Source organism: Octopus bimaculoides, chromosome 2, assembly GCF_001194135.2.
Source record: "Octopus bimaculoides isolate UCB-OBI-ISO-001 chromosome 2, ASM119413v2, whole genome shotgun sequence".
NCBI classification, from domain to species: Eukaryota; Metazoa; Mollusca; class Cephalopoda; order Octopoda; family Octopodidae; genus Octopus; species Octopus bimaculoides.
The window spans coordinates 36,198,318-36,213,178 of NC_068982.1; the positions used below are offsets into that span (position 1 = coordinate 36,198,318).

At 34.1% G+C, this 14,861-nt stretch overlaps 1 protein-coding gene across 1 annotated transcript in view; it reads right to left on the bottom strand.

The window, feature by feature from the left end:
* LOC106884355 (RNA-binding protein RO60) overlaps window positions 1-14,861 on the bottom strand; it is a 64,063-nt gene that overhangs the window by 10,217 nt on the left and 38,985 nt on the right. The window contains exon 2 of the mRNA XM_014935698.2: window positions 2,789-3,012. Coding sequence (XP_014791184.1) covers window positions 2,789-3,012 — 224 coding nt within the window. The remainder of the gene's footprint in view (window positions 1-2,788; window positions 3,013-14,861) is intronic.

The window sequence follows — 14,861 nt, forward strand, 5'->3', positions numbered from 1 at the left end:
AGGGACCGGGGGACCCTGTCAAAGGCTTTCTCCATGTCAACGAAAGCCAGGTACAGAGGTTTATTCTTAGCTAGGTATTTCTCCTGCAACTGTCTCACTAGAAATAAGGCATCAGTAGTGCTTTTACCTGGCACGAACCCAAACTGCATCTCATCTAAATTGATTCGCTCCCTAATTAGTTGGGCTATGACCCTCTCTGTAACTTTCATAACCTGATCTAACAGCTTGATGCCTCTGTAATTATTTGTATCTAAAGCGTCCCCTTTACCTTTGTAGCAGTTGACTATGATGCTGCTACACCAGTCATTGGGTAATAATAATCCTTTCTTCTATAGGCACAAGGTCTGAAGTTTTGAGGTGGGGCAAGTTGATTACATCGACCCCAGTGTGTAACTGGTACTTATTTCATCCTGAAAGGATGAAAGGTAAAGTTGACCTTGGCGGAATTTGTACTCAGATCATAAAGATGGATAAAATGCCACTAAGCATTTTGCCTGGCATGCTAAGGATTCTGCCAACTTGCGGCCTTGATAATAATAATGATGATGATGATGGTGATGAAAATAATAATAATAATAATAATAATAATAATAATAATAATAATAATCCTTTCTACTATCGGCACAAGGTGTGAAATTTTTAGGGAGGAGTAGATCGATTATATTGACCTCAGTACTCAACTGGTATTTAATCTATCGACCTCAAAAGATGAAAGGCAAAGTTGACCTCGGCAGAATTTGAACTCAGAACATAGCGACAGATGAAATACCACTAAGCATTTCACCCAGCATGCTAACGATTTTGCCAGCTTGCTGTCTTAATAATAATAATAATAAACAAAGACATTCACATATGTTTCAAAGATAACAGAGAGGCAAGAATGGCATCTATTTCTATGGCAGTAGAATAGTATACTGAGGCTGGAGACATTTTACAAGCAGTCATTGCACCACTACTATAAAAAAGAGGACAGAAAACATGAAACTATTAATGCCAGACATAAATCAATTAGAAATTGGTTTGTTTGGTTACTTTGTTAATATACTTATAAGGGAAAATATCCTTTTCTTTTACAAATAATATCCTTGAAAGGCACTTATGTTTTTAATATATGACCATGGCAGTTGACCTTCCAATTGAAGGCAGGAAACTATGTTTCCATTGGTTTCTCAAATTGCTGATGCTGTCTGTTAGTCACAAGTCCTGACAGAAGTTTCATGAATACCTATGGAAACAGAAGTTTCATCAATGAATGACAATTGAATTTATCTTCTACATTTTCATCCAGCAGTTAATAGTTGGATGGATTGTCAGAATACTTAGAGTGCCAGACAAAATGCCTGTAGTATTTATAGTTCTTTAACACTTTAGCATTTAATCTGGCCAAAATATTCTACCTGTTTTATACTCAAACAGGCCAGATCTGGCCTCTCAAGTTTACCTTACAACGTCATTGTAAAAATAAACAATTACATCATTGAAATTTTGAAACTACAAGATAATGCATGTCTAATTCAAAACAATGTGAATAAATAAGCATTACATTTGAGAGAGTAATCTTCATGCTAAAGGGTCGGTTGAGATCAAAATTTGTCTCCTTTCATCTCTTCAGAAATAATAAAATACTGTGGTCAATTTGATACTCCTATGAAGCAATCTGAACATGACTAGAATTATAATAGAAGACAAGTTGATATTGTAGCTAAGGCTTAATGAACAACCATTTTACCATCTTAAAATGGAGATTACAGATTTCAGTTGTAAATATTAAGACAGTATGCTTATAATGATAAGATAATCAAACCTACTATAAAGGACTGAATGATGAAATTTTACATCTATCCAATCTGCAGCAATTCTCAACTATAGATTTCCGTATCAATGTAACTAAATACATTGCAAGCATATTCTGGCTCGTACAACACAGAAATAATACAAGTAAGTTGAATCTGAAATTGACTGATTGGATCTATTGTATATTGAACTAGCTCTGTCTGAACCCCTAACTTTTCAAAGCCTAAATAATATTTTGGAAACCATTAGAAGCAACATTCTGTGCCTGCCTCATAATAGATTGTATGTCACACCAGCATATGCAAATAGTAAAACAAAAATTGTTAAACTGAAAATCTTTTTGGCTATACAAGAAACACAGCTTCTTTATAGCTAAAGTCCTTGAAAGTAAATGTTGAAGATGTTGTAACATATATACATTTGCAACATTTCAGAACACTAATATAACTTATCTATTTTTCACCTACTGAAGATCAATCAAGAAGTTAAAAGGATATACCATCAGTTTTAAATGTTTAACAGTATTATCTCTATATGTTGAGTTCAAACATAGATCAGGTCAACTTTACTCTTCATCTCTCCAATGTTGATAAAATAAGCACCAGTCAAATACTTGGGTTGATTAGACTGACTATGCTTCCCTACCAAACTTTATACCCAAACTATATAGGGTTGATGAATGCCTCTTGTAAGTATGGGAGAATCAAGGCTTACTGGATGCCAATGTTCTATGTTAACAAAGTTATATATGAACATACTATGTTCATATATAATATTTAGTTATATATGAAGAGACTAGACTGCAAAATAAATATAACATATTCTGATTTCTGTATAATACTTCATAATGGAAAGCTTTAATTTAGATCACTTTAAAACAGGAAGTTTGTCATAGAATCATGGGAGTTCTCAGGTGGGTTGGTATCAAAAGGGTTAATGCTTAATTGATTAAACAGTGGTGAAATTGCATCAAAAAAATAATTGCTGGTCTTACCTCAGAGGAGTTGAGATGTACACTTGGTATATGCTCATAGGATAACTGATGTTGCTCAACAAGACGTGCCACTTGTTGGTCATCTGTTGAATGCTTTAAAGTATCAACGGCTTCCAGGTAATCCAGTAATTCCCGTAACTGTCCTGTTGCATTACCATCACTATCAAACTCAGCTTTGGCAACTTTTAAACCTTTGATTACATATTTCAAAACAAGGGCCACACCTTGAAATAAACAAAAGATTTTAAAAAAAATAGAAAATAAACGAATAAGGTTTTGGAGAGTAGTAAGTTATAAATTAACAAGAAAAAAAATCCTCAAAATGGCCGTTTTATCAGCAGGGAGACTGAGTGTTACTTACAAAGCCACCTTGAGGATTGGTCAAGGATTTTACAATGTACAGTCCAGTTCTTTAACACTACGGATTCTTGTACTATTATATTATTATTAAAACAATAACAGTCTTTAATAACAATAATAGACTGTTGACATTTATCTCAGGGTTATGTGGAACTGCAGTGATATAAAACTAAAACTCACACAAGAATTTCTTTTCTTTTTTTTCTTCAAGAACTGAAATTGTGTCTAAGCATGGTTTTATCATAAATTATACCTCTTTACTGTTTAGATATATTGTTTCTTTGCCTGGCAGTTAATAAGCAAAGTTGTTAGTGCATAGAACAGAATGTAATGCAATATGTTCTGGCTCTCTGCATTCTGAGTTCAAATCCTGTCAGGGTCCACTTTACCGGTCATCTTTTGGTGAGAGTCAATAAAGTACTCTACTAGTGCTAGTGCAATCCTTCCTTTCATTGACTGTCACATTCTTGATGTTCTGAAGGGCAGAAAGTGAAAGGATGGAGAGGATATCTGTGTCTACATATGACTACAGGTCAGGTATGGAGGGGGCATATGCAAGTTGTATCCACCATTTGTTGGTATTTGCTTGGGTCATCCTGGACAACTCACTGAGTAGTGTCTCAGTCAGTCCTCCCTTCAGTGAGATACTTCCTCATCCACTGTGATCATGTAGCATCTGGCTGACTAACACAAGCTTCTGCTTCAACTGGATCCTCAGTGAAGAGAACACAATATGCAGCATTCAACTCAGAAAATTGAGCAACATGACCAAACTATCTGAGCTGATGCTCCCAAATCATACAATTAGCAGGATGCATCCCAGTTTCTGAGTATAGTTGTTGGATGAATATGAAATCCAACCAAGGTAACCCATGAAAGTACCAAAGGAGTTCAGGCAGCTCCTAAGGGCACTTGTGATTACATGGGACCTTAAAACAATAAGTTTAATGCACGATATATGTTATCAAGTTGTATATGAAAAGCTTGTGAATAACTAAGAGCTGGATTATTTGTTTTACAGCTGAATGCCCTTTTTAACAATAAACACTCAGCTGTGAAGTAAGAGTGGCCCTATGCTTTAAAACAAACAAACTGAAGCCAACAGTGCTCTAGAAAGATTTGAACTAGAAGTAGTTGATAGCTTCCATTACCGGTGGCACGTAAAAGCACTCACTACACTCTCAGAGTGGTTGGCGTAAGGAAGGGCATCCAGCTGTAGAAACTCTGCCAGATCAGATTGGAGCCTAGTGCAGCCATCTGGCTCGCCAGTAATCAGTCAAACCGTCCAACCCATGCCAGCATGGAAAGCGGACGTTAAACGATGGTGATGATGATGATGATGATGACTATCTTGTTAGTGATTCAATCTCATGGTCTTCGTTAATTATTATGCTTATTTTATATGCCTGTTAATTATTCATAATGCAATGGCTAGTTATAATAGAATCTATAAGAGAATAAATATAATGAAGACTAGTTCTTTCTTATAAGCACAGACAATACCAGTATAATTTTTTTTGCATTGTTTTCACTTTATTGCCTCTTCTAGGTTAATTACAGTGTTTCCATTTTTTTTTCAGGAACTGCTAACCATATTTTTGGAAGAGAAGTAGATACTCTTCATGTTACCAAACCCCTGAGAGGAGAAAATCAGTTACTTTTATTAAATAATTGTTACTGAAAGACTGATGTGGCAGAATTCAAACTGAAGACCATGAGCCACTAAACTGCTATGTGAAGAATTCAGTCTGTTCGACACTCTATATCTAAGATACTCCTCCAATTTTAGTTGATATAGTATCTATTTTATTATTACTAGATAGTAGGTGGAGGATTGGCAGAACTGGTAGAATGATGGACAAAGTCTTATAATATTTAGTTACTTCCTTTATGTTCTGAGTTTAATTGTATCTTTCATCTTTCACCAGTTGATGAAAATAAGTATTAGCCAAGCAGTAAAGGCACATGATCTAGTGGGTAGGGTGTTGTACTCATGATCGTAAGAGCATAGTTTCGAATCCTGGACCAAGTGGTATGTTGTTGTATTCTTGGGCAAAACACTTCATTTCACATTGCTCCAGTCCACTCAGCTGGAAATGAGTTCCCACAATAACTGGGAAGTTAATCCTGCAGCAGACTGGGATTCTGTTCAGTGGGTGGGTGTTGTAATCTCTGTCACCTATACATCATGAAAACTGGGGTAAGCTCTGTCCTTCTGAGAGTCCTAGGGCTCAAAACAGACCTAAGCAGTAGGCTTAATCAAATTGGCTATACTCCTCTGCAAAAATCCAAGGCCTCATGCTAATGTTAGAAATCATTACTTTTAAATAGAGAAATTTTTTGTTGACTAAGCTGTTATTTTGAACTTCAGAATTAAATTTTCAAGTAGAAATGCATAAATATTAATTAACAGTTAGCACACAGAAAATATTTAAATATTTTTTGGATAAAAATATCTAAGGAAGAGCAAATTTAATTAAATAGTGAATGTTAAAGTGAGTAACCTAAATATGTTTATAGAAGCTTCCCAAAGTGTGTTGTAATTAAAAATCTCATACTGTTGTTAACCTAAAGTTGTCTCTGACTGAATTGACCTTTCATCAAGGCATTTCAACAGTGACCATTTCCTCTTTTGTTATCGAATGTGTCCTTTTTTTAAGACAATAAACCATGACATGATGGTGACTTGGCTGCTGTTTCTAGCCAGTTGAGCACCCAAATAAAGGATCCATCATTGTTTTAGGTACATGTGGACCATGTCTTCCTCATTAATAGACTTGGATTCTATATCAATTTTTGCATATATTTTCTATTTCATATTTGAAAAAAAAACAAAAACAAAACAAAATTCTACATTTTTATTCCATTTTCTTCACTCCCAGATTAGTAGAACCTTCTGGTTCTGTGCCAAGGGAGTCTCTTTTATCAATTTTATACAATCCTTCTATCTTCCACTCCTCAACCAAGCTGGCTTTGTAAGCAACACTCAGCATCCCTGCTGATAAAACCACCATATTTTTTTCCATCTCTGTGTTGCACATACACAACAAACTTCTGTCCAAACCTTCCTTCATTCTGCCCATCTTGCCACCCAATGCACATAGTAACCAAGTGTGAAAACTCCATGATAGTTATAACCCAACAAGAAGAATGGCCACAACAGTAACTTTCCTTACATGTAGTTATTTGGTATGACATCTACAAAATCTTCTACCATGAATGCTATGTGTAAATTGCCCTAACATGGATTTTATCTGTCTCTCATCGCCTAGATTGAATTGGAAGTTTTTTGTACTGTTTCCCATCAACTCTGGTATACTCCAATATTAAGCTCTGTCTCCACATTCTACATTCTGTTAAGGACAGTTACCTGTCATCCACAGGCAACTCAGGCATATTATACCTGATCTACACTAACCATGATTATAGAATTGAAAACAACTTTCAATAGGGACAAGATAATCTACACTCCTTCAACAACACAAAGCAATGACAGAATCACTCAACGTATATCAAGGAAACAGTCTTGTACTGCTCATAAACTCACACATGAACAATACACAATTAAAACAAATCACCATTGAAGTTTCATGCTCTAAGATAAGCTCTTATGGTGACTTCACACATATAACAAGCACCATCTCAAAAACTGCTTCTCATTCTGGACTTGAAAATTCTTCAGTCTTGATGAATCAGTGATTTTTTACTGCTCACATACTTATTACATAGTTGATAAACATACAAACAAACTAAACTGCATACAAAAGAAAGCTATCTCACTGATTAACAAAGATTCACTCCACAACATACCACAACTACTGGCTAACAGATGCACTGTTCTATTGTTATTTGAATAGCCTTTGTTCTAATCTCCCTCTACCCAAGCCTACCAACCAACTGGTTCTTGGATTCCTCACTAAATATTTCCCCACCATAACTGCTAACCCATGGGATTCCTGTTTTTCCTTTAGTTGTTAACTTAAAGATGTTTAAACTAAACATCAGCATCAACTGCATGAAATCTCACCAATCTTGGAAAGGCTTGACTTAGACAATGCCTTTTCTCCACTGTCAACATATAATAGCTCATCTATCATCAATAATTTCTCTCAATTTCTACCAATTCACAAATAGAATAAGTAGTAAGTTATTCTCTCTATTTTCAAACTGTGTTGCTATCAGTTGGTGGAGGAACTTCCCCCCATCAACTGATGGCAACACAGAAAATAACAGAGAGTAACTTATTGGTTATTCTATTTGTAAATTGAAAGCTAGTTTGAGAGATTGTGTTGAGATAAAAACATACCAATATACAATCAAAGAATTTTTCTTTAAAAAAACAGATTATGTACTCAATATCTTCTGATAATGAATGCACGTATATCTTTTGTTACTACAGAATCTGTGGAAATTGCAATGCCTTTGTAGTCAGTGACATGTTCAGCTTTGCTCCTTCTGGTATGAGGTTTTAAACATCTATAGTTTACTCATTGATTCAGTAACAAAAGTCAAGCACTCTTTCTGATATAAATGTCAAGATTTCAAGTATCTTATTGGAGAAAAGAAGTGCTGGAAACAGATCTCACTTTTATCAAAATGTCATAATGAACACAGTACTTAAAAATATATTATTGGACTTTTCAGCATTGAGAATAAAGTTCTGTTTCAAAAAATAAGTTTTCTCTTTTTGCAAACCATACAAATACAATATTTATAAAACAAAACAAAAAATAAATAAAATAGACTGTTTTTTTGCTAGTTATTATAAGAATATAAATTACATTACTGATTTTCTGTCACTGATGATCTGAAACCTCCTAAACATTGCATATGTGAGGACACTTAAATTTCCCATGACTATTGCTAAAAACTGTTTCATTACCAAGCTTTCATGACACATTTGTTTATTTATTAGTAAAGTATTATGAAGGTGAAAACATTCTCCCTACACTTAACTATATTATTATGAAGGTATAAATGTCATAAATGTTTAAAACTAAATCTAACATTACTCTCTCTTTCTTTCTGTGAAGAGCAAGTTAAGAGATAACTTACCTTCACTGTGAAGAATACAATGAACCAGCAGGAAAGAAGAAAAAGTAAATATATGCCCTTCACAGTTATGTTCCAAGAGAGGGTCCTGTGAGAGCCCAGTGGTTATATAGATAAGCTGGTTCCAGCATCAAACACCTCAACAATAACAACAAACTCAAAATACTATGATAATGATATTAACAACAACAATACCTGTAGCAGGAATAGCAGTTACAGTAAGTAGTAGCATTTCTGTCATAAATCAAGGTCAGAGAGGCTTGTGGTCAACTAATTGTCAAGTTTATGGCATCAGCTTCAAACTGTTTGCTCACTGTTGATAAAGAATTTCTGTACACAGTGCAGGGTGAGGTGTACTACACCCCTACCTCCACCCCATCATTTAATATCCGTTATACCAGTAGTTCCCAAACTTTTTCAGGTTGCTGTCCCCTTGGCACCCAGGCCACATTCCTAGCACCCCCCTCACCACCACAAACACAGACCACTTTCTGCAACAGAATCAAAACAACTGTATTTCACAAATAAACTTAACCTAATTAACCCATTATTTTGGTCTTTTTTTTACATCCATTGACCCCTTTTGGCCACTCCATTATCACCCCCCCCCCCAGGAGGTTGTACCACTCACTTTGGGAACCACTGCCGGATCTTTTTTAAAACGGGGGCCACATTTTTCATTAACGAAACACTTTGAAACTTGGAACACTGGTAGAATGTGTCATATAAAACATCTTTTTCTCTTAGTCTTCTTAAAAAAAAAAAGAAATCCATAAGTTATTCCATGTGAAAGTTGTCGTATTTCTGTAATTTCAACCAATCACTGACGTCCATTCAGCCGATATACATTAAGTGCCGACTACATAAACAAACGATTCTGAAACAATTAACCCTAACCCTAACCCTAGGGTTAGGGTTAAAGCAAATTTAAAATGAAAAAAGCAAATAAAACGATGGTATGGAGATTAAATACGCTTTACATCGCTTAATCAGCCAAAGGAGTAAATATAAACAACTGAATACTTGTCAGTGATTGGTTGAAATTATCGAAATAAGACAATTTTTTACATGAAATAAATTCGAATACAAAAATATTTTTCTGTTCTATAACACAAAGTAGATAAATATACGAAGTTTGAAAGTCTTTCCGTACCAAAAACACTACGTAAAACATTGATGAAAAATGTGGCCCCCGTTTTAAAATAGATCCCCACTGCCTTATACGATATCCACACATTCATAGATACCCATGTATATACATATATGTTCATGGAAGCCTCTTGGCATGCATATTGGTATATATACCAATATTGGTATAATATGCTATACTGTATGTGAGAAAAACTGACAAGACAAGTGAGACCATAACCCGTGGCCTTTACCAGGGGAGTAGCCAGCCCACTTATGCGTACCTTTCCTTCTTTGGACACAAAACTCTGCTTGTGAAGACCTGTTGAGGCAAGTGAAATCGAATTCGAAATCGAACCAAATTTGACGACTGGCACCCATGCCAACCTTCCTTCATTGGACACTAAACCCTGCTTACGAAGACCTGTAGGGGCAAGTGAAATCGAAATTGAACCAAATTCGATGACTGGCACCTGGAAGGCTGCACCAAGTTCCATTGTCTGGCTTGGTATGATTTCTACAGTTGGATGCCCTTCATAACAATCAATCTTCTCACATCAAAACACACTCAAGCATGTGAACATAACTGCCTAAATATATATTCAAAATGTAGTTCAATAAGTATATAAATGATTTCAGATGCTTTAGAATAAATTAACCTTGAAGGAAACATTTTTATTTATTTTTGGCTAAGTGCAGCAAACCATAAATACAATAAGTACTCCAACTGTTGTAAAAGTCAACAAAGTAAGGATTTTACCATCTTGGAAATTTGAAGTCAGACAAAAGTGAACTGATATTTAATGAATAGCCACTGCTAACATCCGACTTGACAGTCTGCCAGTCAGATCTATTTCCTACTACAAGTGTTAGAAACAGCAGGTAGATTATTATAAAAGTAGTTCTAGTCATCAAATTTTGTATATTAAAAGCATTTTTCAGTAAAAGCAAATAATTATTTCCCTGATATATAAAATTATTTGTTTAAAAATATGGAACAAAAATAAATAAAGCATCTTTTCATAAAACAACCCTTAAATGGAATTATAACTGATATCAAAAGAAAGCTTTTGCCTTTTGCACTTCATTTCTCTCTTTTTCTTTTCTCTCTCTCATATATATATATATACATATAGTCTGCCCACCTAGCCAACAGAGTGATATCATTTGAAAGCTAAAATAAAATAATATGAGGAATTGCATTGTTGTCAGTGGTGTATAACATCCGATAGTATGGTTGATAAAGTGATTTAATGTGAGCTACTATAAGTTTCATGCACCAGGTAACACAGTAGTCAGAAAAGCTTGTATAGTGTGCCATGTATTATTGGGCAACCGTTCCTTGCATTTAAATCCTGTTTATATTATATGATAATTATTTCTCACTGGATGGAGTACTTTTTTTGTTGATTCTACAAATGACATAACAATACACCATATTACAGGTTTATAAGTCAATACTGTGTCTTACCATGGTTGCAAAACAAAACACTATATATATATATATATATATATATATATATGTTACACATCTATTGTTATATGAAAAGGTGATAGTTCTGGGTGCCTTGTCGCTCACTACTATTCCAAATGTAATAATTTTGAACAGTACAATTACTTACAGCGTATATATGCAACAGATAATAAACTTGATAGTTAGCTTGAAATAGTTCAAAAATAAAGTTAAAATTCAAAAGAAAGAAAGGTGTTACTGAAATTCTGATGCTCAGAAAATTCTACACACACGAAAAAAGAAAAGAATTACAAAAATCAATTAACCCCTTCTATAGGAAATACCTATTTTCCTTGTGCAATAGATTAAAAGTATTCTATTCATATGTCTACATGTTGTGTTCTGTTCTTTTCTACATCTAGTTCTCTTGTAGATTTTTGATTTAAAATACAAACACTTCTTCACAAGTGTTGTTCCTTTAGAAAGCTACAGAAAATAACTATGAGTGGTGAAATTGGTCAGGAACCACTCATGTGGAATAAATATGTGCTAGATTTTTCTTGAAAAACACCAGGTCTGGTGCAAGCAGAAGCTAGATAAAGTTTTTGTAATGACTCAAGTTAAATGTTAGATGTAAGTGGTATCGTCACCTCATAAAGACAATATCTATAAATTGTACAAGGCTTTGGGTAGGAGCCAGGTAGACTATGCACACACCTTGTACATAGGATAGGTGTAAAGTGTATAGTGAATTAACAAAATACAAAACTTGTATAATGACTAAGAGTTATCAAGAAGTATAAAATGCATTCCATTGGTTCTGAAATGAAAGAGTAGAATTGTTATGATAGATATCTACAGAACAGCCTTTTTTACATTCAAAGAGAATTGAAATATATAAAAGAAAAAAATAGGATAGAACTTTAATGGAGAGAGAGAGAGAGAGAGAGATGGAGAGAGAGAGAGAGATGGAGAGAGAGAGAGAGATGGAGAGAGAGAGAGAGAGATGGAGAGAGAGAGAGAGATGGAGAGAGAGAGGGGGGAGGGGAGAGAGAGAGTGAGAGAGAGAGGATGAGAGAAAAATATATTAATTTACAAATAAACTAGTCAAAGCGTTAGATTAAAACGACTGTCAAAGTTGCATTATTTTAGAAGGAATGAATGGCTGGACTATTTCAGCTTATGATGGAGATGATAAGGAGGTATGAAGTAATTGAAAGATTTAACTGAACATTGCAGTCAGTCAGTCAGTAGCTAACCCATAATAAAAGAAATAACACCTGTAAAGAAAAAAACTGTTAAAAGATACAAGAAATTCCTCTGTTTGAAATGTACACAAAAATAATTGAGTTAAACACAGGTTTGCAAGCAACCTTACTTGAACAATTATGAAATGACATGCAAAACTATTTTGTTTCTATAGTTTAAGCAAGTGAATATATTAAGTGGCAATGTCTGTAAAGATATTTGTCATGTGACTAAATATACACCCTTGCAAAGGAATGTCATATAAAATATTTTTGAATTGATAATTGTAAAAATATGTACTTTTACATCAAATATTTTATTCTCTTTGCCAAAGTAACCAGATAAAATAGTGATAAAAGTAAAATACAGCATAACCTCAAATATATGAGAATATAACTAATATGGTATGAAACATGTTACTACTGCACACTACTTGAACGACATTATATTGTAAATAACTTTATTTTCTCTGTCAATTAGCTTTCTGATTTTCATTTCAGTTAAGAGATGCTACTATATGAAATGTTGGAAGCTAGAAATTCTAGAATGTTGTTGTTTAGACCCAGGTCAACTCTAAGCAAACAAAGTTATGACCAAAGAGATTTAAACCATATATATTTCATCTTTTTTTAACAACTGGGACTATGGTGTCCAGTGTAGCCTTTCTTTTCTAAGATACCAAGTGTGTTTTGAGGTAGATTTGGCTGTTATTTTAAACCGGTTCAGCTACCAGATAGTTTTATCATTGGCCTGAGAAGAGAAATTGTGAACAAATATAGTTGAAATCTCTATACTAGTGGTTATCAATCAATTTTTGCCTATAGGCCCCTTTGATTCCTACTTAATTCTACTGGACCTCCATAGCCATTCGATGTATATAAAAAAATCTTATTGTATTTACATAATTAAATATTATTAGTAATTGTATAAAAAACATGTTAAAATATTTTGTGTACTGCAGAAGTATAGCTGCAGAGGTATAGTAAGTATGCACATAAACTTTAACAAACAAAACTTTACATGGCCTTTCCCCACCTCGCCTCTCGAAGGGTCATATGGACCCTAGCTAAGAACTACTGCTCTATATCTTTAGCGGAAATACTTTTATAAAAATATTTATTGATTTCAAATGCTTAATTATGCTATTGAACTTTGCTCAATGAAAAATAGGAATAAGAATTATTTTTCAATAGTTATAGAAGTAACAAGGAATATAATAATTTCAACAGAGTTGGAAAGAGTTCTTATTTTCTATGGATATACACTTTTGCATATCTCATTCTCAAGAAGGGCAACTTCACTGATCCAGCAAATTACCATTCTATTTCTATAACTTAGAAATCTCAAAAGATAATTAGAGTGACAGAAGTAGTATTAACACCAAAAAGTAATATTTATCACCACTTAAAAGTGGATGTTGGATTAAAACCTTTCATATGACTTTGTGATACATATAAGCACTCTAGTTTACATTGCTAGTGGGAGACAATCACTGCCATTGCTGCAGCCAGAACCATCAGATCATATGATTTTGGCCTTCCTCGACCTTGTCATTAGGGCCTCTTTTAAATTATTAACCTAACTATAATTTTTGCAGCATTACAATGGTTATTTTTTTTTTTAGTTTTCATTCCAGTTTCATTTTTTTTTTTTTTACTTTAACCAATGGGGTAAAATAAATTTAAGTCAGATGAAAACTAAAAGCAAAATATGTTAAGAATTTTGAAATTGACTGAGTTACATTTACATAAATAGTAAAGAATATTAGATATGTGTGAAGAAAATATGAACCTTGTGTGGTGGTAGGGAGCTAAGGATATAATATGCGGTATGAAAACAGGAATGTTTGTAATGTCTGGGAACTGCTTGGCTCGTATAAAAGGTACGAACTCATCTTTTGTATCACTTAAAGTTTTGGCAGCTGCTGTGACTACAACTACTAGTATTATCTCCACCATTGCCACCATACTCTCATCCCCACCACTGTTTACCTCCACAGCAACTATGACTAACACCTTCCCTACCATCACCACGTCCATTGCAACTATCATTACCACCCCCACCATTATTAGTCTTTCGTAGTTGTCTGGGAAGATGAACAAGATAGTATGTAAAATTTAATTTAGCTCCTCTGAACAAATTGAAAGACTGCAACTGAAAATAGTGACATTACAACACACTATTGCAACTAAATTTTAATTGTTGAATAATAGAAGCCATTTTCACTTTGTCTACCTTCTATAATTACAAGTAAATAAATAAATAAATAAATAAAGACTTAATGACGTACAACTTACACAGTTAGAAAACTAGGTTTATAGTTAGATCATGCTGGTGAGAAAAGAATGCAAAGTTGATAATGAAAATAATTTGCTGTTTATAGAATTGAAACTGGGCAACCTTTAATTTGCTAACAAAAAAATCAAACAGTAAAATAATCATATGCAGTCATATGCAAGCATTTATAAATATTATTTTTATTGGCTGAGATGTATATGTGTGTGTAGGTTATATTAGTTGAAGTTGATCATGCATCTGCACATGTATGCACAGGCCTGGGTAAGATATTTTTAGTGAGGAGAACTGACAGTTGCTCATGCATGCAAGTCTCCCATCTCCTTACCACTAATGCTTATCCAAAGGAAAGGTCACCAACATGGGCTGATACAGCTTGACACAAGTGTCATTGCAAAAACTGCTACTAGAACAGTGAGCTGGAACAGACACAACAAACAGCAAAGGTATCTTATCCAACACTCTGATGGCCACCCAAGATTTATACTTTGATTAATGTAATCAATAATTATATGACATAATATAAAATAAAGGTGG